General features: G+C 36.5%; 2 protein-coding genes across 3 annotated transcripts in view; both read left to right on the forward strand.

The window, feature by feature from the left end:
• The first annotated feature begins 352 nt into the window (after window positions 1–352).
• Window positions 353–11,272, forward strand: LOC140150008 (uncharacterized). The gene is made up of 8 exons (XM_072172011.1): window positions 353–366; window positions 1,632–1,738; window positions 3,047–3,192; window positions 4,681–4,842; window positions 5,693–5,823; window positions 6,584–6,686; window positions 7,103–7,419; window positions 10,700–11,272. Exons 1-8 carry the CDS (start codon window positions 353–355, stop codon window positions 10,764–10,766), a joined length of 1,047 nt encoding a protein of 348 aa, XP_072028112.1. The 3' UTR covers window positions 10,767–11,272.
• A 4,250-nt stretch (window positions 11,273–15,522) lies between these two features.
• LOC140150604 (uncharacterized) overlaps window positions 15,523–27,198 on the forward strand; it is a 45,974-nt gene continuing 34,298 nt past the window's right edge. Inside the window, exon 1 of one of the 2 annotated variants that reach the window (XM_072172654.1) lies at window positions 15,523–15,654. In XM_072172654.1, the coding sequence (XP_072028755.1) occupies window positions 15,626–15,654 (29 nt within the window). In that variant the 5' untranslated portion in view covers window positions 15,523–15,625. Of the gene's footprint in view, window positions 15,667–27,198 lie in introns of both variants that reach the window. The other variant, XM_072172655.1, reaches the window with a different exon arrangement.

Here is a 27,198-nt window from a genome sequence, read left to right on the forward strand (position 1 = left end):
GAGCTCGAATTTTACCAACACATTTTTTTTAGGAGAAATACGCATAAAAAATTGCAACGAGTGTCAACTTGTAATGTAACAATTATTCTCTTCGAATGGAGTCAAACTTGTTTTTGCAATAGATACGCCCTTTAACTGAATTCTTTCCTACTTTGTACATGTAACTGTAAGCTTTACTACTTCTTGCATTGTTCACACTTTGTCACTTGACAGCTTTATCAAAGATCGTGATCTATGGCTTTATCATGCAATGAAATAGATAATCAGCTTCAAAGGGCAGTCCGTTATCACAGCTTTGAAACCTGGGATTCATTGCTTAATATAAATATTTTGACTGCTCGACGGTTAAATCATGGCGGATTCAGAGTAAGTATAAGCCTTTAGAAGCACGATCGGTCAAATGAATAACTGTTTGAAATGATACTTTCAAGGAGGATCAGTTGTCTTATTGGTCGTCGATTCACTTACGTATTTTAGGCCTTAGTGTGCGCAAACACGTATTATGGTCGCGTTTGTATGGTAATGCAGCATAAGTTAATGGCTTATAGAATTCGAGGAGGTCCGTAGCACGGAACGTGTACGTTAGGGAAAAATGCTGATCAAGAACATGCGACCATGAGCATATTGAAGTCAACGAATACACAATAGTGTGTGTGGGTGGGGGTGGGTGTGGGGTGGGGTGGTGTGTGTGTGTGTGTGTTTGTGGGGGGGGGTATGCGTGTACCAGGAGATGGGGATAGCGTGAGTGGGGTATATATAGTGTAGATGTGATGAGTTGTTGGGGTGTTTGCTATGTATAAAGTTAACTTTTTTCATGGTACCCGATATATACTACATAATGTGCTCGGTGCACTGACATCCCGGGGGGATCACTCACATAAATGGTCTGTACGCATGCGTGACCAAAAAAACAAGTAAAAAGGGGGTGTTTTTAGGCAAGGCAAGTTACGCGAGTGACGCATTTTGGGTCTAAAAACACTGATTTTCAAGAATAAGGGTAGTTTTCTGAAACTGGACAACTTGTTTAGGGTACCTTTTCAAATTTTTGGTAAATTACGAGTCCAAAAAGGGTACATTTGTTGCATTTTCACCAGCCAAAATCTCATTAGGGGGTAAATTCTATATTAAATTACCTTATTAAGGGGCTAAATTTGCTGGTAGGGTAAAACTCGTTTAGGGGGTACAAATATGGTTATGTTTCAGTGGGGATGGATATGCGCATTTTATATAAGTCTTTGTTTTTACTGGAAATGCGGAAAATTAATGCTGGTACCACAATTTCATTTTTGTGAACAATAATATTGAGATAGGGCAGTTTTTCGCTGAGTCCACAATGTAATAGACTACCGTAAAAACTCGTCTACAAGCATATAGTGTGTTTTTGATGAAAGCTAAATAAACCGAGACAGCCGTAAGTATGTCAATACAATATATTGGTCTTACAATAGTACTTGTTTGTAATATACTTGTATCAGTAATAAATTTGCTCAAACTCCATAATATTACAGTTGTGTTGATTCTATAGATTAATTTAGCTTTCATCAAAAGCGCTCTATATGCGTGCAGACTATGCGTGTATGCGGTATATTAACAAATTAGGTTGTTTTTCGCCGTCATCTTATTTCGATCAGGTTACCTGAAACGTTTGTCAAAGGATTTCACGATGAAGACTCCGTCCGAAAGATGCAATACAACCCTTTGGGGAATACGGGAATGAATGTATCAGTTATTGGTTGTGGTAAGTAGGTCAAATAATATTACCAATCATATGAGAGAGGTTGCGATGTTACAAGTATGGTGCGTGGCACGTACGTCGGCCCGTGCGTTTATACGTCGTTGAAAACGGTGTTAAATATTGCTAGTCTTTGTTCAAAACTGGATAGCGCTCATTCGTCACGAAGGTAAACAAGGCGGCTGGAACAAAGACTAATATCTGATTCTGAAGCTGTCTGATCTGGTCGATAGAAGGCATTGTGATTGAAAATGTAATGGTTATACCGAGTCTCTGCCTAATTCAATACAGCATACTATTGACTTTGACAAAAACCAAGGTTAACATGCTGATTAAACTAAATTGTATTTTTGTTTTTCCCAAATATTATAGTTGCCCAAAAAGTTATATTTTGGTAGATTAAGGACCAATACATCCATATATCATGACTTTACTTTCAAAATAAGACTTTTTTGTGCTGAAAATTAGGCGCGTTGCATGAACTTCGACGTGTCGTAAAATCTGCATATTTCCACGTAACACGTGCGTTTTATACAACGTTGGAGTACAAAATGTGAAATCGCAATGTCATTTTTAATACACATTTCAATGGAAAATCTCTACATATGAACCTCGCGTGTGAATTCAGTCAAATTTTCACACATCTCTGTAGCTTTATTATAATGATTTTTTACAAACAAGAAGGATCATGATAATAGTAAGACTTTCCTTTTTATGTTCATTATCCTTGATTGTCTTTAACATATTTGAAAATGGACAAATTCTTTGCATTTTCAACGATGTATCTGCGTTAATTTCGCACGTGTAAAATCTTTAAAAATCTCTAAATACGCGACCTCGCTTCGATGCAGGAGAGTGGTTTTGAATAGATCGACGTGCGTCCGATACCTATGTTTGGAAATCGCAATCTCTCTAATAAACCGTAGAAAATGCACACAAAATTGGTCCGTTTTATATTATATTAAAGACATTCAGATATTGATAATATGAAGGAAAGTATAACTATTAATATTTTTCATTTTGTTGTAAGCAATCATTATGATACATATACCATATACCATATAGTTGAATCCTTATTCCTAAAATCTAACCTCCTAATGTATTTAGGCAGTGGCGTGGCAGTGGGGGATTGTCAGGGATAAAATGGGTAAGTTGTCATTAAAATTACTAAAAATGGGACAAAAAATGACAAAAATGGGGACAAAAATTTGGCTTGCCCACCCACACACTAAAAGGTTGGCTACGCTGCTGTATTTAGGATAAGTTTGGTTTTTCACTTGAGAAATAGTTGATTTTAGGTTTTCTCCAACGTAGGTGGTGCACCTCTTGGTGGCTGGTATGGTGATTTTCATGAGGAGAAAGCTGTACAATCAGTTCGTGATGCTCTCGTCAATGGTATCAACTATATAGACACGGCACCATGGTATGGAATGGGGAAATCCGAAACGAGAATTGGGCGAGTATGTTTCATGATTAATTTCCAGAATCATACACGATAATGTATACCTACATAATAAACCTTCTAGCATTTACCTAGTATTCTTTTTCTCAATATCAAACTAGCCATATGTTAAACAAAGTAATAAATGCAAATCTTGAAGGGTGTGAAAACAGCCTCTACTTCTGTAGCTAAACTTAGTTATACAACTAGTTTGTTAGCCTGTGTCTTCGGGCACGTGTGGTGCAGCGGTAGTATTTAAGGACTCAAAATATTCAGAGCGTGTGTTTGAGTGACCGTGTGCTGTGTCTTGAGCAAGGTACTTAATCTCAATTTGTTCATCTACACTCAAGTGTATAAATGGGTACCTGCTCGTGAAGATAAACGGACTCGTTTTACGGAGGTCTAGCGACCCACCCACCCCACATGCTCAGAGCAACATTACAAGGCAAAGGTTGGCCCAATGGCCACCGCCACACAGTTTACCTTTCTCAATACAAACTTCATATCAATTTGTAAGCGCTCTATAGTAAAGTCATAGTTCATTGAATTTACAACCGCATGACAAAACAGGCGAAAATAGTAATTTTTTGCACAAGACTTGCAATTTAAAGAGAATTGCGCCATTGCTCATTCTAGTGACGCTAGTATATGGACAATATCAGTGTGTTTTTTCATCTAATGACATAAAATTTGAAAAAAAATGTAAGGAACACTTGAGGTTTTGACTTTTAAAACCTACATTTTGGTCAAAAATGTGCTTGAATAGGTAGTTTTTAACAGATATTCCACATTCGCCTCGTTATAACATTGAATTGCGTTATCTGTTGACCTAATGACGAAAAGTATTTTTAGGGGTAAGTGTTAACTTTCGTTTGATCTAAAAATCTGATTGGATGAAGGGAACACTTGAGGTTTCGACAAACACCAATCACAGAGGCCAATTTTCAGCTAGAAGCTCCACAGCTCTTACGATGCTATGCACTCAACCGTGTAGTGTAATCAAAGACTGTTTGAAGACAAATTCACTGCTTGCTTGGAAGCTCTTGGACGAAAATGTGTGCTCAGGTGTATCGAGCAACTGTGCGTAGATGGTTTATAAGAGAATCGTTTTTGTATAGAAACCTTTCCATATGGTGCTCTTCCCTTCATTTTTACAGGAGACATACTACCAATAGGATATCCCATCAGTAACTTCATATATCATGTACCGTAAAACCCCGTCTACAAGCATATATAGTGTTTTTGATGAAAGTTAAATTAATACGATACATGCGTAAATATGTCAATACAATAGAGTGGTCTTACAATAATACTTGTTTGTATGTGCTTGGATCTATAATTTATTTGCTCTAATTCCATAATGGCGCCTGGATTAATTTAGCTTTTATTAGAAGCACTCTATTATGCTTGTAGACGAGGTTTTACGGTATATGCTTTGTGTTGCTGTTTTATGGAGATTATTTTAGTCTTATACATAATATACATTATTTTTTGTACCTTTATGAAGGCGATCAAACACGTTCCCCGACAAGCGTACTACATCGCCACCAAAGTGGGTAGATACAAGCCAAATGTTGAAGAGATGTTTGATTTTTCCGCGGAGAAGACCCTTCAAAGTGTAGATGACAGTCTGCGCTATCTAGGGCTAGACTACGTAGATATTATTCAGGTAAAGCTGTTTTCTTATTGTAGACGTACCTGGGGCTAAATATAGTCAACTCGATAGGCCCGAGGCCGGCACTCTAAAGTAAAGTTTGTCGTTGGCTTAGGAGATTGCAGCCCAAAGTTGGGTAATGTTTTGCCCAATGTTGTGTAATGTAACGAGACTGCTGTGCAGCAAAATTGCATATATAATTGTCTATTTTGTTCAACTTTGTGTTTATATTGTAAACGTTTCCGTCGTTGAATATTTTTTTCCGTCGTCAAATACTTTCAAAATATTGATTTTGATAACATCTTACAAATTCTGAATTGCAAAATGTGTTTTAATTTTGCAATTCAATTAATACTTAAATTTGATGATATTCATCTACAGAGTTCCTATCCCTTTCTGTATAGTGGTCAATGCGTGAGGATTTGGTCACGCTTGCTGGTCTTGGTATGTCGTGCCCATGGGTCACGTGCGTATTTATAAAAGCACATTTATAAATACCGAAGTACACTGATTATAGACTTTTCCCTTTGCATTCAATTGGCTCTTTTGGACACTTCCATGTGACCACTTTACTGTGTCAATCACAGACCCCTCTGTCCAGAATCAGGTCATCATTAACGCACGATGAAATGTCCTCGCAATCAATGCCAGAGAAAACAGCCAAGACCGTATTGTTATTGCCCGGCTAAAGACTCATTCTCACGCTAATTATTTAATAGCTTTGAACAGTAAATTTGACACTCTTTGCGATTTTTGTATTTTTTGCCTTCATCATAATAATATAATGGTATATAATAATTTTGGTAGGATTGATAGGATTGAAATCTCAGACATCAACCAAATTTGAATTATCATTTTAATACAGGTGCACGATATCGAGCATGCCAAGAGTCCTGATATCATATTAAACGAAACACTACCAGCACTGGAAAAAGTGAGACAAGCTGGAAAAGCTCGGTTTATTGGGATCACGGCATATCCCTTGAACGCTTACAGGTACTTGGAGAAATTTATCTTTATGCTGGTTTCCACAGTGTCCTGTCGCTGCCGCTTGGTTAAAAAAAATGTTGGTATTTATATAGCTCCTTTCAAATGTGCACATGTATCAGACCGTGCTTTTACATGCTACGCACCTCGTCAATGGAACCGGCTACCGAAACATATCAGAAATGCAAACTCTCTTCTCATTTTCAAAAGACTCTTGAAATGCCATTTGTTTAATGTTGCCTATGGACTGTAATTTTATTTGGTTTAAGTGTTTATCAGCGCCTGTTAGTACAATTATTTGGTTTTAGGCGCTATATAAATTTCAGTTGTATTGTATTGTATTGTATCAAAGCGCTGCCATACAATGCCCAAGGCATGTTTATACCTTTGCGCGCGTTCAATGGACAATATTCGTAACAGCTCCCCATTTCATCCCTGAGTAGAAAGAGGCAAGTAAGGTAAAGCGAATTTTGTCCAAGAGCACAACACGATATTATGAGCATGGTATAAGTATGCCTTTTGCATTATTTGACAGCTGACATGTTCTAACAATAGCGGAATAAAGCACGTTGATACATATGAAAGGCGCTTTATAAATGTCAACATTTATTTAACATTTATTTATATTAGTTTTGTGGGTAAATATTAAGAAAAAACACCAAAAGGCAATTTTCAACAAGATGTGGCCGATTTCATGCCTCCCTAAACTACATGATAATTACACTGTACGAATGTCACTTGTTTGATTCGTTTAATGTATTGTTTTCAGGGATATCATAGAAAGAAGCACAGTTAAGATAGATACTATCCTGTCATATGCGCACCTGACGATGCATGATACCACTCTTCTTGACTATTTATCGTACTTCAAGGTAAGCTGGTGTGTAACGGCTTTTTTGTTCAGAAAATATCCTTTTTTTGTAAATATTTGGGGATTTTTGAGTTTTGAATACACCGTGTGCAGCACGTGTGGCCGAGTGGATAAGGCGCCCGACTCATACTCCATAGGTTGCGAGTTCGAACCCCACTTGTGCCAACGTGTTGTTACGGGTTACCATTAGAAATAAAACCTCAAAAAAAGTGGTAAAAGTGGATTAATGGAAAGAATTGTTAACCTCAATTGTTTCAATTTATTGATGGAGTATTTGTTTTCACCTACAGCCTACAACTGAGTTGTTGATAGCACTCGGCCTATTCAAATAATGCAAAAATCCTTTCATCTGACTTCTAACACCATGTCTAACTTTTGTCAATTTCTTTCACTTTATAAATTATACAAACTTTTTAGGAGAAAGGAATTGGTGTTATCAACGCGTCACCATTCGCGATGGGATTTCTGACACCGCACGGCCCGCAACCATGGTTAACCACGCTAACAGCAGCTAAACCACACATCAAGGAGAATTGTAGGAAAGCTGTTGAATACTGTCAAACCAAAGGAGTCGACATTACTAAGTTAGCACTACACTACACACTTTCCCACAATGCAGTGCCGATTACAGTAATTGGCACGACGAGCCCTGACGAGATGAAGACCAACATTGGGAGCGCTTGTGGTTCTTTGACAGCTGTCGAATCTGAAACACTGCAATATGTACTTGAAAAGTAAGGATTAATGCCCTCTTTATTTCTTTCATACTTGCCCCGCTTTATTTTTAGTCTTAACAACGTTCAAAGTATTTTTTTAAAGTAAAGGTATACTTTATCAATTTTAGGAACTTTTGAATCGGTCTGAAAAACACATAATGAACAAAGTCTGCTCATAGGACATAAATGTCGCATGCATAATTTTGGATGTCATTTTCTTCAGCATGTTCAAGGCTCATTTTTCTGTGTATAAATTTAGTTGCTTTCATATTTGTAACAGATCTTTTCACGCTTCTATTTCGTTATCAACACGATATTTCCTTGGCATATACAGTCAGCACAATAAATAAGAAAGTAGTTCATAAATAACCTTATATAATTGAAGACTGAATTAAAAAGACTAGTTTGCGTAGCCTATGACATCATGTCAACCAGACCAAAAATGCTGTGCTGCGCATGGCAGCAGCCAATCACGTCGCGCCTTTGCCCTGAGTTCAGACAAACTAGTCTGTTTAATTCGGTCTTCAATTAGCCCTATAGCAAAAGTGAGGATCGATTTTGAAAATCTAGGTAACCGCAAGGTCGATGTTTTCTTTAATTTGAGATATCATTGACGGCAAATTATACAGAAATATACAACTTATGAAACTAAAACCGATAGAAGGTACAGATTCAAAAGTTGCACCCTTTATATGACAATACCCTTATTCAAAATGAATCATGGTGAGTGCCGCACACCGTCATCGTCCCTATATCTTCGTGTTAATAATTTCCGTGATAGTACGATGAATCCTCACGTTTTTCAACAGCTACGCATGGTGATTTTGTTCGAGATAGGCCGAGCGACTCAGGCTCGGGCTCAGGCTAAGCATACAATGTGAGATTTTGAGAGTCTGCCACACTGTTTCTATTCTATGTTTTTACGATTTTCGCATGATCAGTATATGGCTGGCCGTAACCGCCACAACGTGGAGCTGCTACGCGCAGCTTACTTTTCGCTTCGCGGAACTAAATTGACCAATCATGTTAGATCTTTTCATTACGCGGAACCAGTGGATGCATCCTCGTTCCAGAGAGAGAAAACTCTTGCCAAAATTAATGTTTACTATGGGGATTTTAAATGAATCGAATATAAATACACCACGACCAGTTGTACAGGACCAATACCATTGTTTGATTAGTGTATAGTCAATGTTACCTTGCATGCATGTGTCATGTGTGTGGCGTGTTTGTTTGTTTGTTTGTTTGTCTACTGTGTCAGGCCAGGATCACTGACACCCACGGTACTGATACTGTCATACTATCACGGTGATCATATTGTTGAATGTTGTTGACTTTAAAATAATCATGATGCAGTCATGTCTACAGTAGAATTCACCACGACCTTTGAAGGACTTAAACCCCATTAAAAGCTATTAAACCAAGATAACACTCAATGAAAACAGCTCAACTATGTTACATCAGATCTTCTCTGGTTAAATACACACTGCACTTGTGTCTGTTTTACCTGTGCAATAAGCAATGAGCTGGTATTATAGTTTCAGTTGGGTGAACGATTATAAAGCGAACGCAAGGTAACAATACTGTGTGGGCTTAGTGTTTACGAAATGAGACAATAGTCTGCTTATTGTTAACCAGCGTTCTTGAAAATGAGAAGCATAATGGTTTGCAGACTTAACACGGTTTAGAAATAATTTCTTCATATTGTTTGGTGTTATCTGTCGTTTACATATCCTTCCTAAAACACAAAAGTACCAATATTTCCAAACACCTAAATTAGCTAAAAATTTAGGACATGTTACAAAACTATATTTTCTAGAATTTCAGAGAATACTTTAAATATTGGCCGGTTATTTTTTATACAGTGACGTCAACTAGGCAATGGCCTATACTTCTAACATACACTATTTGTAGAGGTCACGCGTCAATGGTGAGCGCACTGAGTATTGTGTATAGGAAAACGGACAGTAACTACAGTACAGTATGTATGGCCTACTACTAGTATATAAAGTAAATCCGAACTGGTTTGCTGAAGGTCGAATTCCGCAGGCCACGCCGCGCAAGTTGTACAAATTAGCTCTCGGCGATACACTGCAGATCGCAGAATTGTGTGCATGGTTTACCACCACTCTGCCTAGCTATTATAGTTATGTACAATACTGTATGAGTTTCTTATGAGTGCATGTCCATCTTAATAATAACGGTTCGTACTTTTCATAAACTACTTTTATCATAACTTTCGTGACCGAGGATATCTTGCAACTACGTGAAGCTCGTCTGGCAAATTCTTAATGAATAAATGAGTAAGTCGTACTTGATTGGTCAGTTTTACCTCCGAGTAATGAAAAACTCCAACATGATTGGTCAATTTGGCTCCACGGAGCAAAAAGTCAGCTACGCGTATAGCAGCTCCACGTTGTGGCTGTTGCGGCCTACTATATCAGTATCCCATATGATATTTCTATTGCAAGAAAATTTTATTTGTTGTCATGTAAATCACAGGTTTTATTTTAAATACACTAACTGGAAATTAAATTCACTAATTAGTGAGGACCGGTATTAACTGCAATTTTGCGGTAAAAAATTTGAAATCCTGGGTAAAAATTTTGATATATTCAACTCTTTGAGAAAATAATTATATAAAGGAATGCATGTAAAACCCAGGTGCAATACAATGTATATTATTGACACACTATCACTTTCTTTATCTACGTCAATAATAGAATAATCGATTTCAATCGAATTGAATACAATTCTCCATTTTGAGTTTGTAGTTGACTACTGAGCGACATAAGCGATCGATTGCTAGCCAATCAGATAGAATTCCGTTTCTTGCGTTCGGTGAAATACCACTCGCCCGTCGCTCACCAACGGAGTATTAAATTTATATTTATCGTATAGGGCGTCGACACTGTGTGCCGCGGACAATGCTTGCATGCTACCGATGAATATTGACGGAAAGCGAAAAGACATGCATGATGTGTATTAACCGATAGGGTCCGAATACGTCTGTATTCGGACGTCTTGTGTCCATTCGTCTGTGACAAACGCAGAAGTAATTTAGGTTGATGTGAACGAAGGCCTAAACATGACATATACTAAGTATTCTGGCCCTAAAACCCGGGACTAAAACACCAATGACATTTTGAAACCTTCGTTCCTTTCAGATTTATGCGTCCACTGAATAATAAAAATTAGGCTGATGCGAACGAAGGCCTATACATGATTTAAATTCTGGCCCTAAAACCCGGGACTAATACAAACACCAATGACATATTGAACTTTTCGTTCCTTTCAGATTTATGCGTCCCCTGAATAACGACAATTGGGCTGCTGAGAACCAAGGCCTACAATCATACACATAATGTGAGCTAATCAATGGAACCTTCGTTGGTCAATGAAGTTGCTCAACTTTCATCAACAATCAAGCACCAGTCAACGTGTCACTACATTTCTTTACAACAGAGGCTGGTTCTGCAACAAACCAGCAATGTGAAAAATCAAAACACATTCTTTAATTATGGGCAGGTATAGTTTCTATTCTGACCAAAACGCATTTCGTGAGAGATGTAGAAACAATTAGGCAGGTACATCCCAGAAAAAAACTACTGCTTTTTCCTACCAAAACCATACTTGGCGTGTATTTTGCTTTCGATGACAGAAGTAAAATAAGCCCAGGGGCCACCTCAATTTTTTCCTTAAATCCAAGATGGCGGCCAAAATCCCCAAAATCCACTAAAATCCCCCAAAACTCATGTTTACAGTCTTAGAATGTTTCATTTTACCTTGCACTTATATACAGATATCGGTTAACATGTGCACACAACAAAAACAACATCACAAAATAGGTAATTCACTAAATGGACTCACCGTTGACCCAACTCAATATGACTAGATGTTAAAAATAATTATGATGAAATGACACAGTAGAGAGATTGCGAAATTTACGTGAAACGTGATACGGGAACGCCAACCGCATGCTACATTAGTCGAAAATCAGTTAGTATGCCCTCTAGATGGTGAAATCCATTGTGAATTGGTCAATCGTGGAATTTCCGTAAGGTGGTTACGTTGCGGTTGGTAGCAAAAATGACGTTCCAAAATGATAAAAAATTGCATTACAAAATGTGCCCATCCACCACAAACTGGTCGTAAAGTCGGCATTTTCCATTTTGAGATACAATCAAAAACAGTATATGGATTTGTATGTAAAATATAGTAGGAATTTGACCTTTGATGAACCATAACTTCACTTCCAGATGTCAGATGAAGCTGGTTGAGATGTCATTTTACAGCTGCAAGTGCATTTTATTTTAATCTGCAATGAGAAAATGATCTAGAGCCGACTTTACTACTACTTCGTGGTGGATGGTCTCAAATGCAGAAAAATGTTATGTTTGTCGTGTTATGAAGCGAATCAAAGTATCCAAATAGTACAAGTAGAGTCCGACATGTAATAAAATCCATTTTGGGGGTTACAATATGACTTAGTACTGTATAAAAAAGAAGTGAATAAATTTCGATTTTTTTCGACGCGAATTCGAACGGGCAGACTGCCTATTCATTTGTGTGTGGAGAATGCCGTCCAAATATCATCTTGCGAAAATGCGTTATAGGCAAGATCGTGTCGTCTTACGGCATAATGCGGTATGAATTGTCTGTTTTGGACGACGTGCAGTAGAAGTTCGTGCAACGTCATTTTTCGCCATTGCTTTTTCGTTGCGTTAAACAGCTATCAAGTGTTTTGCTTATGGATACTATTCAGCAAACACCAAAAATGTTTTTAAAACATGATAATTAACTTGCCCATACACTATCTGTAAATAAATGATGCAGGCTCGTTCACTGATATTCATGTTAAGTAAATGGAAATAATTTGAAATATCAACCGAAAATCTCGATCACCCATCTGCTACTCCACTTTTCACCCCTCGACCCCTCCTTCACTACCTCAATTGCCCCTGGCTTTTAAAATGTATATTCGTGATATTACGAAACCCATTTGACTTTATTGAACAGGTCTATAACCATGATAACAACATATAAGGCCCCAAAAAAAATTGTTGTGTTGCCCTCAACCGCCCGACCCTAAATCCTGAAAAATCAGGGTCGGCATTTTTTTTTTTTGAATAATGATTTTTACAGATTTGTTCAAAAAAATCAATTAATATTTTATTGAAAGACTAGTCTTTAATTGATGTCTAACAGGTATCCAGAAGTCAAAATTGACAAATGTCTCCAAATTGAAGAAGCATTATTTAATATTTGAGGGGATTAAAAAAAAATGAAGGTTTGGGAAAAAAAAATCCGTCCGTCCGACCCAACTTTCCCATTTTCCCACTTGAGGGCAACACAACAATATTTTTTTGGCCTAATACTGCGAAGTAGTTAACTATAGAAAGTGACACAGATATACCTATAGCAACAATGGCACGGGTAATCGATCAGCAACTCTATTGAATTTATTTAAATGAGGCGCCTAAATAAAGGTGTGTGGTAAATAATTGTACATCGACGGTAAAGTGTGCTTTTGTGTGCATGTGACAACTCAAGCACACCCTTGGGTTATATTAGAACAAAGGGTACCTCTCGTTCGTGTAGGCGCTTTCATGTGACTTTCGTTTCATCACTTATTGACAGTAGCCTGCCTATTATAGCGTTAATACGCTGTCAGGTCAACATGAAGGCGCTGGAACTGACAATAGCCATAATATCAAAGAATAGCAACACTGACTGCTAATCTGCAATTATCAATGAAATTAGCGCAATTATGAACTAAACATTGCAATTATGAAACTTTCAAAATGCTCAACGAAAATAGTGCAATTATGATCCTGTTGAAATTAGCGCAATTATCAACCACATTTTGAAATTAGCGCAATTTTGAGATTTTCACTACTCTCCTCTCTAGTGATAATTGCGCTATTCCGCTATTTTCAAAAATCGCTTCAAAGTAATTGCGCAATTTTGAGTTAAATTGCGCAAGTTTGAGATTTTCACTTTACCTCACCACTCAAATGATAACTGCGCTATTTCTCTATTTTCAAACATGACATTATTACTTTACATCTCCACTCAAGTGATAATTGCGTTATTCCGCTATTATCAATCTTTTCGTCCAACGTATTTAACATACACGCAGCAGCTCAAATGTTTTGAGAACATGCTCCAAGTGGGATCACAACGTATCAGCCCCGCAGGGCAAGTAAGAAAGTGTGAACTGCTAGGTCTGACGTTTACGCATTTGTCCTGATAGCTGTGGAATTTTGTCCAAAGGGCGTTTCAAATTTTTTAATAACATACATGCAGCAGCCCAAACGTAGGTCTAGCTGAAAGGCTAATTTTGAAAATTGCGGAATAGCGCTATTATCACTAGAGTGGTGAGGTAAAGTGAAAATTTCAAAATTGCGCAATTTTGTCTTAAGGCAATTTTTGAAAATAGCGAAATAGCGCCATTATCATCTGAGTGGTGAGGTAAAGTTGAAATTTCAAAATTCCGCAATTTTGTCTAAAGGCAATTTTTGAAAATAGCGGAATAGCGCAATTATCACTTGTGATGAGTGGTAATGTGAAAAATTCAAAAATTGCGCAATTTTGTTTAAAGGCCATTTTGAAAATATATAGCGGAAATATCATTTGAGTGGTGAGGTAAAGTGAAAAACTCAAAATTGCGCAATTTCGTGTAAAGGCCATTTTTGAAAATAAGCGGAATAGCGCTATTATCACTAGATAGATTTTTTTCTAATTTAAATATGTAAAAGTCCATGTTCTTCTGATTACAAAACTGAAAGTTTTATTTAATCAGACATTCGGTTCTCGAGATATGGCCTGCCAAAATGGCGCGAAACCAACAAATTGGCAACAACTTTCTTTTTATTTTCTTTATTTTTGGCATGCAGCGTTGCCAGGTAATTTTCTAATTATATATGCATGAATTATGCAAAGTAAAGTTTTCAGATACAATTAGAAGAGGTATGGTACTGAAACTTGGTACATGGGCAGTATACATGAAATGCAACAAACCTACGGTTGCGTTTGGCAAATTTCCATTTGCATAATTAATTAGGGCCCTAATCAACTTTTCTAATTAGTGGCCCTAATTAATTATGCAAATTGAAATTTGGCAAACGCAACCATAATTTTGTAGCACCTTGTTTGTACTACCCATGTACCATGCCTCAGTACCATAGCTCTTTTAATTCTATCTGAAAACTTTACTTTCATAATTCATGCATAATTAGAAAATTACCTGGCAACTGCATGGAATTGTCAAAAATATAGAAAACAAAAAGAAAGTTGTTGGCAATTTGTTGGTTTCGCGCCATTTTGACAGGCCATATCTCGAGAAGCGAATGTCCGATTGAAACAAAATTTTCAGTTTTGTAATCTACAAGGCAAGAGCTTTAATATTTAAATTGAAAGAAAATCTAAATGTTTGCATTAGCCGATAGGGCCACCTTAAGGTTTGTAAATTGGGATCCCAAAAATTTGGCATGCACAAGGGGGGGGGGGCTTTTTGGGCAAAGAATTTTTGGCGGGCCGAGAGGGGGGGGGGGGGGCAAGCGATTTTGGGCATGCCGAGGGGGGGGGGGGCGGCAAGCGATTTTTGGCGAGCCGTTTGGAAATTCCCCCCGGGGCTCATAATTATTGCACAGCCCCTAATTAGGCGGAGGCGCCGTGGATATTTAATTATTTTCTTTGATTTCCACCCGCCTTACCCCCGGGCCTTTAGGCGGGCCTTTAGGCCCCTATACCCGGGTGGAAAATCAAAGAAAATAATTAAATATCCAAAACAACGCTAAACTACGGCGCCTCCGCCTAATGTGTACCGGGCCGGAACTGGTAAGGAGGCGCGAGTGTTAATGGAATGAAATTCGGGGATGGCGCTATTCAGTGGTTCTTATCTTCCAAATTTGTCTTCACTTGTTTTAAAAACTCAAATTTTAATAAACATGTTATCTTTATTTAAGAGATTGGTGTGATCAAAACAATAAAAATACTGTTACAGCAGAAAAACAAACTTACTTTTTTGTATTTTCACGTGTATTTCAATGAGACGTTTATTTAGTGGTGTGCACCCACAGGCTTGGGTGACAGGCTAGAGATAGCGGAGCACGGACATTAATTTTTACGAGAAAGAAACAGCATTCAGTTAAATTAACACACTTAAATTAGCAGTAGGCCTAATTGGAGAATCTACTGGAGGTGACGGTAGTATGCGAGTATGAAATCGTCTCAAACAACTGTAACGCAGTGAGTATTAACGTAAGCACAGCCTCTGTCATGATCAGGCGCGTACGCAGGAATTTATCAAAAAGGGGAGTGTGATGATAAGGGCGCACACCACTAAATAATCTTCCCATTGAAACACGTGTAAAAACACCGGTTTTCTTTGCTCATTTTGAGGCCTTTTGGGCTCGTTTTAAAATAATTTATGATGACCAGTCGATTGCAAATCGATGCAAGTTTAACATATGTTTCAATGTATGGGGTCCTTCCACCTCGTTTTCCCGCTACGAGGCCGCGAACAGCGCCCTCACTGTTTTTGACATGCTCTCAAGACTGCAAACCCGATTCTGCCATTTTTTAATTCGCGGACCTATTTTCTCAATAATTATACAAAAGCGACTTTTTTTTTTTTTTATATTTATGTATAGGCTTTACACTTTTATTTGAGCTATAATTCGCCACTCTTTCTGATTAATATGTCTAAAGACCAGCCCAAAATACCTCAAAAGTTTCTGTATTTTACCGGAACTCATTAGGGTTACACAAATGGCGCATTGATTTAGTGGTGTGCCCCCTTCAAGAAATTATGGTGTTCATAAAATCGAATTTTGTTATATTTTTCTTGAAATATAAAATGTTTTGAGTAAAACACTCAAGGTTTGAGTGCTCTGTGACATCCACATCAAGAGAAATGTCCTATCAAAGATACATGTTGCATTCCAAAAATGTGCACATTTTCAACATTTTGACCATTTGTGCTTATTTCCCTAGATTTGCATTAAATACCAAATCTCAACATATAGTTTTTGACCGTTTATCTGCTAAAAACCGCTTTAAAATGAAAAGAAATTAGGTTTCATAATGGCAAAGGTCTATATATTAATGATTTTGCAACAATCACCCCCCTTATAAAATAATTAACATTTGAGAGGTTTAAAGACGTGTGCCGATTTGTCACCTTAAGACAATTTTGCTTCAAATCTGAGAAATCTTAGTTTTCTCACAATTTTTGACAGTTTCTTTAACTTTGAAGGCCTCTGAGAGAATAACCTTAGCGCGACTTGCATCTAAAACGCATTAAATATATTCACTAACATAAAAACTATCTATTTAAATCAAAAAACCGCAATTTAATCGAAAGCCAACTTCAATTTTGGGCTAAATCTCTCAGGAGCACGATTTTACACCTAGGCCCGAAATTATGGTGTTCATAAAATCGAATTTTGTTATATTTTTCTTGAAATATAAAATGTTTTGAGTAAAACACTCAAGGTTTGAGTGCTCTGTGACATCCACATCAAGAGAAATGTCCTATCAAAGATACATGTTGCATTCCAAAAATGTGCACATTTTCAACATTTTGACCATTTGTGCTTATTTCCCTAGATTTGCATTAAATACCAAATCTCAACATATAGTTTTAGACCGTTTATCTGCTAAAAACCGCTTTAAAATGAAAAGAAATTAGGTTTCATAATGGCAAAGGTCTATATATTAATGATTTTGCAACAATCACCCCCCCCTTATAAAATAATTAACATTTGAGAGGTTTAAAGACGTGTGCCGATTTGTCACCTTAAGACAATTTTGCTTCAAATCTGAGAAATCTTAGTTTTCTCACAATTTTTGACAGTTTCTTTAACTTTGAAGGCCTCTGAGAGAATAACCTTAGCGCGACTTGCATCTAAAACGCATTAAATATATTCACTAACATAAAAACTATCTATTTAAATCAAAAAACCGCAATTTAATCGAAAGCCAACTTCAATTTTGGGCTAAATCTCTCAGGAGCACGATTTTACACCTAGGCCCTTCGAAGGGCGCACACCACTAAATAATCTTCCCATTGAAACACGTGTAAAAACACCGGTTTTCTTTGCTCATTTTGAGGCCTTTTGGGCTCGTTTTAAAATAATTTATGATGACCAGTCGATTGCAAATCGATGCAAGTTTAACATATGTTTCAATGTATGGGGGTCCTTCCACCTCGTTTTCCCGCTACGAGGCCGCGAACAGCGCCCTCACTGTTTTTGACATGCTCTCAAGACTGCAAACCCGATTCTGCCATTTTTTAATTCGCGGACCTATTTTCTCAATAATTATACAAAAGCGACTTTTTTGGCGACTCAAATTTATGTATAGGCTTTACACTTTTATTTAAGCTATAATTCGCCACTCTTTCTGATTAATAAGTCTAAAGACCAGCCCAAAATACCTCAAAAAGTTTCTGTATTTTACCGGAACTCATTAGGGTTACATAAATGGCGCATTGATTTAGTGGTGTGCCCCTTTCAAGAAATTATGGTGTTCATAAAATCGAATTTTGTTATATTTTTCTTGAAATATAAAATGTTTTGAGTAAAACACTCAAGGTTTGAGTGCTCTGTGACATCCACATCAAGAGAAATGTCCTATCAAAGATACATGTTGCATTCCAAAAATGTGCACATTTTCAACATTTTGACCATTTGTGCTTATTTCCCTAGATTTGCATTAAATACCAAATCTCAACATATAGTTTTTGACCGTTTATCTGCTAAAAACCGCTTTAAAATGAAAAGAAATTAGGTTTCATAATGGCAAAGGTCTATATATTAATGATTTTGCAACAATCACCCCCCTTATAAAATAATTAACATTTGAGAGGTTTAAAGACGTGTGCCGATTTGTCACCTTAAGACAATTTTGCTTCAAATCTGAGAAATCTTAGTTTTCTCACAATTTTTGACAGTTTCTTTAACTTTGAAGGCCTCTGAGAGAATAACCTTAGCGCGACTTGCATCTAAAACGCATTAAATATATTCACTAACATAAAAACTATCTATTTAAATCAAAAAACCGCAATTTAATCGAAAGCCAACTTCAATTTTGGGCTAAATCTCTCAGGAGCACGATTTTACACCTAGGCCCTTCGAAGGGCGCACACCACTAAATAATCTTCCCATTGAAACACGTGTAAAAACACCGGTTTTCTTTGCTCATTTTGAGGCCTTTTGGGCTCGTTTTAAAATAATTTATGATGACCAGTCGATTGCAAATCGATGCAAGTTTAACATATGTTTCAATGTGTGGGGTCCTTCCACCTCGTTTTCCCGCTACGAGGCCGCGAACAGCGCCCTCACTGTTTTTGACATGCTCTCAAGACTGCAAACCCGATTCTGCCATTTTTTAATTCGCGGACCTATTTTCTCAATAATTATACAAAAGCGACTTTTTTTGCGTCTCAAATTTATGTATAGGCTTTACACTTTTATTTGAGCTATAATTCGCCACTCTTTCTGATTAATAAGTCTAAAGACCAGCCCAAAATACCTCAAAAAGTTTCTGTATTTTACCGGAACTCATTAGGGTTACACAAATGGCGCATTGATTTAGTGGTGTGCCCCTTCAAGAAATTATGGTGTTCATAAAATCGAATTTTGTTATATTTTTCTTGAAATATAAAATGTTTTGAGTAAAACACTCAAGGTTTGAGTGCTCTGTGACATCCACATCAAGAGAAATGTCCTATCAAAGATACATGTTGCATTCCAAAAATGTGCACATTTTCAACATTTTGACCATTTGTGCTTATTTCCCTAGATTTGCATTAAATACCAAATCTCAACATATAGTTTTTGACCGTTTATCTGCTAAAAACCGCTTTAAAATGAAAAGAAATTAGGTTTCATAATGGCAAAGGTCTATATATTAATGATTTTGCAACAATCACCCCCCTTATAAAATAATTAACATTTGAGAGGTTTAAAGACGTGTGCCGATTTGTCACCTTAAGACAATTTTGCTTCAAATCTGAGAAATCTTAGTTTTCTCACAATTTTTGACAGTTTCTTTAACTTTGAAGGCCTCTGAGAGAATAACCTTAGCGCGACTTGCATCTAAAACGCATTAAATATATTCACTAACATAAAAACTATCTATTTAAATCAAAAAACCGCAATTTAATCGAAAGCCAACTTCAATTTTGGGCTAAATCTCTCAGGAGCACGATTTTACACCTAGGCCCTTCGAAGGGCGCACACCACTAAATAATCTTCCCATTGAAACACGTGTAAAAACACCGGTTTTCTTTGCTCATTTTGAGGCCTTTTGGGCTCGTTTTAAAATAATTTATGATGACCAGTCGATTGCAAATCGATGCAAGTTTAACATATGTTTCAATGTATGGGGGTCCTTCCACCTCGTTTTCCCGCTACGAGGCCGCGAACAGCGCCCTCACTGTTTTTGACATATGCTCTCAAGACTGCAAACCCGATTCTGCCATTTTTTAATTCGCGGACCTATTTTCTCAATAATTATACAAAAGCGACTTTTTTGGCGACTCAAATTTATGTATAGGCTTTACACTTTTATTTGAGCTACAATTCGCCACTCTTTCTGATTAATAAGTCTAAAGACCAGCCCAAAATACCTCAAAAAGTTTCTGTATTTTACCGGAACTCATTAGGGTTACACAAATGGCGCATTGATTTAGTGGTGTGCCTCCTTCAAGAAATTATGATGTTCATAAAATCGAATTTTGTTATATTTTTCTTGAAATATAAAATGTTTTGAGTAAAACACTCAAGGTTTGAGTGCTCTGTGACATCCACATCAAGAGAAATGTCCTATCAAAGATACATGTTGCATTCCAAAAATGTGCACATTTTCAACATTTTGACCATTTGTGCTTATTTCCCTAGATTTGCATTAAATACCAAATCTCAACATATAGTTTTTGACCGTTTATCTGCTAAAAACCGCTTTAAAATGAAAAGAAATTAGGTTTCATAATGGCAAAGGTCTATATATTAATGATTTTGCAACAATCACCCCCCCTTATAAAATAATTAACATTTGAGAGGTTTAAAGACGTGTGCCGATTTGTCACCTTAAGACAATTTTGCTTCAAATCTGAGAAATCTTAGTTTTCTCACAATTTTTGACAGTTTCTTTAACTTTGAAGGCCTCTGAGAGAATAACCTTAGCGCGACTTGCATCTAAAACGCATTAAATATATTCACTAACATAAAAACTATCTATTTAAATCAAAAAACCGCAATTTAATCGAAAGCCAACTTCAATTTTGGGCTAAATCTCTCAGGAGCACGATTTTACACCTAGGCCCTTCGAAGGGCGCACACCACTAAATAATCTTCCCATTGAAACACGTGTAAAAACACCGGTTTTCTTTGCTCATTTTGAGGCCTTTTGGGCTCGTTTTAAAATAATTTATGATGACCAGTCGATTGCAAATCGATGCAAGTTTAACATATGTTTCAATGTATGGGGTCCTTCCACCTCGTTTTCCCTTCTACGAGGCCGCGAACAGCGCCCTCACTGTTTTTGACATGCTCTCAAGACTGCAAACCCGATTCTGCCATTTTTTAATTCGCGGACCTATTTTCTCAATAATTATACAAAAGCGACTTTTTTGGCGACTCAAATTTATGTATAGGCTTTACACTTTTATTTAAGCTATAATTCGCCACTCTTTCTGATTAATAAGTCTAAAGACCAGCCCAAAATACCTCAAAAAGTTTCTGTATTTTACCGGAACTCATTAGGGTTACACAAATGGCGCATTGATTTAGTGGTGTGCCCCTTCAAGAAATTATGGTGTTCATAAAATCGAATTTTGTTATATTTTTCTTGAAATATAAAATGTTTTGAGTAAAACACTCAAGGTTTGAGTGCTCTGTGACATCCACATCAAGAGAAATGTCCTATCAAAGATACATGTTGCATTCCAAAAATGTGCACATTTTCAACATTTTGACCATTTGTGCTTATTTCCCTAGATTTGCATTAAATACCAAATCTCAACATATAGTTTTTGACCGTTTATCTGCTAAAAACCGCTTTAAAATGAAAAGAAATTAGGTTTCATAATGGCAAAGGTCTATATATTAATGATTTTGCAACAATCACCCCCCCCCCTTATAAAATAATTAACATTTGAGAGGTTTAAAGACGTGTGCCGATTTGTCACCTTAAGACAATTTTGCTTCAAATCTGAGAAATCTTAGTTTTCTCACAATTTTGACAGTTTCTTTAACTTTGAAGGCCTCTGAGAGAATAACCTTAGCGCGACTTGCATCTAAAACGCATTAAATATATTCACTAACATAAAAACTATCTATTTAAATCAAAAAACCGCAATTTAATCGAAAGCCAACTTCAATTTTGGGCTAAATCTCTCAGGAGCACGATTTTACACCTAGGCCCTTCAAGAAATTATGGTGTTCATAAAATCGAATTTTGTTATATTTTTCTTGAAATATAAAATGTTTTGAGTAAAACACTCAAGGTTTGAGTGCTCTGTGACATCCACATCAAGAGAAATGTCCTATCAAAGATACATGTTGCATTCCAAAAATGTGCACATTTTCAACATTTTGACCATTTGTGCTTATTTCCCTAGATTTGCATTAAATACCAAATCTCAACATATAGTTTTTGACCGTTTATCTGCTAAAAACCGCTTTAAAATGAAAAGAAATTAGGTTTCATAATGGCAAAGGTCTATATATTAATGATTTTGCAACAATCACCCCCCCCCCTTACAAAATAATTAACATTTGAGAGGTTTAAAGACGTGTGCCGATTTGTCACCTTAAGACAATTTTGCTTCAAATCTGAGAAATCTTAGTTTTCTCACAATTTTTGACAGTTTCTTTAACTTTGAAGGCCTCTGAGAGAATAACCTTAGCGCGACTTGCATCTAAAACGCATTAAATATATTCACTAACATAAAACTATCTATTTAAATCAAAAAACCGCAATTTAATCGAAAGCCAACTTCAATTTTGGGCTAAATCTCTCAGGAGCACGATTTTACACCTAGGCCCTTCGAAGGGCGCACACCACTAAATAATCTTCCCATTGAAACACGTGTAAAAACACCGGTTTTCTTTGCTCATTTTGAGGCCTTTTGGGCTCGTTTTAAAATAATTTATGATGACCAGTCGATTGCAAATCGATGCAAGTTTAACATATGTTTCAATGTATGGGGGTCCTTCCACCTCGTTTTCCCGCTACGAGGCCGCGAACAGCGCCCTCACTGTTTTTGACATGCTCTCAAGACTGCAAACCCGATTCTGCCATTTTTTAATTCGCGGACCTATTTTCTCAATAATTATACAAAAGCGACTTTTTTGTCGACTCAAATTTATGTATAGGCTTTACACTTTTATTTAAGCTATAATTCGCCACTCTTTCTGATTAATAAGTCTAAAGACCAGCCCAAAATACCTCAAAAAGTTTCTGTATTTTACCGGAACTCATTAGGGTTACACAAATGGCGCATTGATTTAGTGGTGTGCCCCTTCAAGAAATTATGGTGTTCATAAAATCGAATTTTGTTATATTTTTCTTGAAATATAAAATGTTTTGAGTAAAACACTCAAGGTTTGAGTGCTCTGTGACATCCACATCAAGAGAAATGTCCTATCAAAGATACATGTTGCATTCCAAAAAATGTGCACATTTTCAACATTTTGACCATTTGTGCTTATTTCCCTAGATTTGCATTAAATACCAAATCTCAACATATAGTTTTTGACCGTTTATCTGCTAAAAACCGCTTTAAAATGAAAAGAAATTAGGTTTCATAATGGCAAAGGTCTATATATTAATGATTTTGCAACAATCACCCCCCTTATAAAATAATTAACATTTGAGAGGTTTAAAGACGTGTGCCGATTTGTCACCTTAAGACAATTTTGCTTCAAATCTGAGAAATCTTAGTTTTCTCACAATTTTTGACAGTTTCTTTAACTTTGAAGGCCTCTGAGAGAATAACCTTAGCGCGACTTGCATCTAAAACGCATTAAATATATTCACTAACATAAAACTATCTATTTAAATCAAAAAACCGCAATTTAATCGAAAGCCAACTTCAATTTTGGGCTAAATCTCTCAGGAGCACGATTTTACACCTAGGCCCTTCGAAGGGCGCACACCACTAAATAATCTTCCCATTGAAACACGTGTAAAAACACCGGTTTTCTTTGCTCATTTTGAGGCCTTTTGGGCTCGTTTTAAAATAATTTATGATGACCAGTCGATTGCAAATCGATGCAAGTTTAACATATGTTTCAATGTATGGGGGTCCTTCCACCTCGTTTTCCCGCTACGAGGCCGCGAACAGCGCCCTCACTGTTTTTGACATATGCTCTCAAGACTGCAAACCCGATTCTGCCATTTTTTAATTCGCGGACCTATTTTCTCAATAATTATACAAAAGCGACTTTTTTGGCGACTCAAATTTATGTATAGGCTTTACACTTTTATTTGAGCTACAATTCGCCACTCTTTCTGATTAATAAGTCTAAAGACCAGCCCAAAATACCTCAAAAAGTTTCTGTATTTTACCGGAACTCATTAGGGTTACACAAATGGCGCATTGATTTAGTGGTGTGCCCCCTTCAAGAAATTATGGTGTTCATAAAATCGAATTTTGTTATATTTTTCTTGAAATATAAAATGTTTTGAGTAAAACACTCAAGGTTTGAGTGCTCTGTGACATCCACATCAAGAGAAATGTCCTATCAAAGATACATGTTGCATTCCAAAAAATGTGCACATTTTCAACATTTTGACCATTTGTGCTTATTTCCCTAGATTTGCATTAAATACCAAATCTCAACATATAGTTTTTGACCGTTTATCTGCCAAAAACCGCTTTAAAATGAAAAGAAATTAGGTTTCATAATGGCAAAGGTCTATATATTAATGATTTTGCAACAATCACCCCCCCTTATAAAATAATTAACATTTGAGAGGTTTAAAGACGTGTGCCGATTTGTCACCTTAAGACAATTTTGCTTCAAATCTGAGAAATCTTAGTTTTCTCACAATTTTGACAGTTTCTTTAACTTTGAAGGCCTCTGAGAGAATAACCTTAGCGCGACTTGCATCTAAAACGCATTAAATATATTCACTAACATAAAACTATCTATTTAAATCAAAAAACCGCAATTTAATCGAAAGCCAACTTCAATTTTGGGCTAAATCTCTCAGGAGCACGATTTTACACCTAGGCCCTTCGAAGGGCGCACACCACTAAATAATCTTCCCATTGAAACACGTGTAAAAACACCGGTTTCTTTGCTCATTTTGAGGCCTTTTGGGCTCGTTTTAAAATAATTTATGATGACCAGTCGATTGCAAATCGATGCAAGTTTAACATATGTTTCAATGTATGGGGTCCTTCCACCTCGTTTTCCCGCTACGAGGCCGCGAACAGCGCCCTCACTGTTTTTGACATGCTCTCAAGACTGCAAACCCGATTCTGCCATTTTTAATTCGCGGACCTATTTTCTCAATAATTATACAAAAGCGACTTTTTTTTTTTTTTTAAGTTATGTATAGGCTTTACACTTTTATTTAAGCTATAATTCGCCACTCTTTCTGATTAATAAGTCTAAAGACCAGCCCAAAATACCTCAAAAAGTTTCTGTATTTTACCGGAACTCATTAGGGTTACACAAATGGCGCATTGATTTAGTGGTGTGCCCCCTTCAAGAAATTATGGTGTTCATAAAATCGAATTTTGTTATATTTTTCTTGAAATATAAAATGTTTTGAGTAAAACACTCAAGGTTTGAGTGCTCTGTGACATCCACATCAAGAGAAATGTCCTATCAAAGATACATGTTGCATTCCAAAAATGTGCACATTTTCAACATTTTGACCATTTGTGCTTATTTCCCTAGATTTGCATTAAATACCAAATCTCAACATATAGTTTTTGACCGTTTATCTGCTAAAAACCGCTTTAAAATGAAAAGAAATTAGGTTTCATAATGGCAAAGGTCTATATATTAATGATTTTGCAACAATCACCCCCCCCCCTATAAAATAATTAACATTTGAGAGGTTTAAAGACGTGTGCCGATTTGTCACCTTAAGACAATTTTGCTTCAAATCTGAGAAATCTTAGTTTTCTCACAATTTTTTACAGTTTCTTTAACTTTGAAGGCCTCTGAGAGAATAACCTTAGCGCGACTTGCATCTAAAACGCATTAAATATATTCACTAACATAAAAACTATCTATTTAAATCAAAAAACCGCAATTTAATCGAAAGCCAACTTCAATTTTGGGCTAAATCTCTCAGGAGCACGATTTTACACCTAGGCCCTTCAAGAAATTATGGTGTTCATAAAATCGAATTTTGTTATATTTTTCTTGAAATATAAAATGTTTTGAGTAAAACACTCAAGGTTTGAGTGCTCTGTGACATCCACATCAAGAGAAATGTCCTATCAAAGATACATGTTGCATTCCAAAAATGTGCACATTTTCAACATTTTGACCATTTGTGCTTATTTCCCTAGATTTGCATTAAATACCAAATCTCAACATATAGTTTTTGACCGTTTATCTGCTAAAAACCGCTTTAAAATGAAAAGAAATTAGGTTTCATAATGGCAAAGGTCTATATATTAATGATTTTGCAACAATCACACCCCCCCTTATAAAATAATTAACATTTGAGAGGTTTAAAGACGTGTGCCGATTTGTCACCTTAAGACAATTTTGCTTCAAATCTGAGAAATCTTAGTTTTCTCACAATTTTTGACAGTTTCTTTAACTTTGAAGGCCTCTGAGAGAATAACCTTAGCGCGACTTGCATCTAAAACGCATTAAATATATTCACTAACATAAAAACTATCTATTTAAATCAAAAAACCGCAATTTAATCGAAAGCCAACTTCAATTTTGGGCTAAATCTCTCAGGAGCACGATTTTACACCTAGGCCCTTCGAAGGGCGCACACCACTAAATAATCTTCCCATTGAAACACGTGTAAAAACACCGGTTTTCTTTGCTCATTTTGAGGCCTTTTGGGCTCGTTTTAAAATAATTTATGATGACCAGTCGATTGCAAATCGATGCAAGTTTAACATATGTTTCAATGTATGGGGTCCTTCCACCTCGTTTTCCCGCTACGAGGCCGCGAACAGCGCCCTCACTGTTTTTGACATGCTCTCAAGACTGCAAACCCGATTCTGCCATTTTTTAATTCGCGGACCTATTTTCTCAATAATTATACAAAAGCGACTTTTTTGGCGACTCAATTTTATGTATAGGCTTTACACTTTTATTTAAGCTATAATTCGCCACTCTTTCTGATTAATAAGTCTAAAGACCAGCCCAAAATACCTCAAAAAGTTTCTGTATTTTACCGGAACTCATTAGGGTTACACAAATGGCGCATTGATTTAGTGGTGTGCCCCTTCAAGAAATTATGGTGTTCATAAAATCGAATTTTGTTATATTTTTCTTGAAATATAAAATGTTTTGAGTAAAACACTCAAGGTTTGAGTGCTCTGTGACATCCACATCAAGAGAAATGTCCTATCAAAGATACATGTTGCATTCCAAAAATGTGCACATTTTCAACATTTTGACCATTTGTGCTTATTTCCCTAGATTTGCATTAAATACCAAATCTCAACATATAGTTTTTGACCGTTTATCTGCTAAAAACCGCTTTAAAATGAAAAGAAATTAGGTTTCATAATGGCAAAGGTCTATATATTAATGATTTTGCAACAATCACCCCCCTTATAAAATAATT

Source organism: Amphiura filiformis, chromosome 4 (assembly GCF_039555335.1).
Source record: "Amphiura filiformis chromosome 4, Afil_fr2py, whole genome shotgun sequence".
Lineage (NCBI taxonomy): Eukaryota > Metazoa > Echinodermata > Ophiuroidea > Amphilepidida > Amphiuridae > Amphiura > Amphiura filiformis.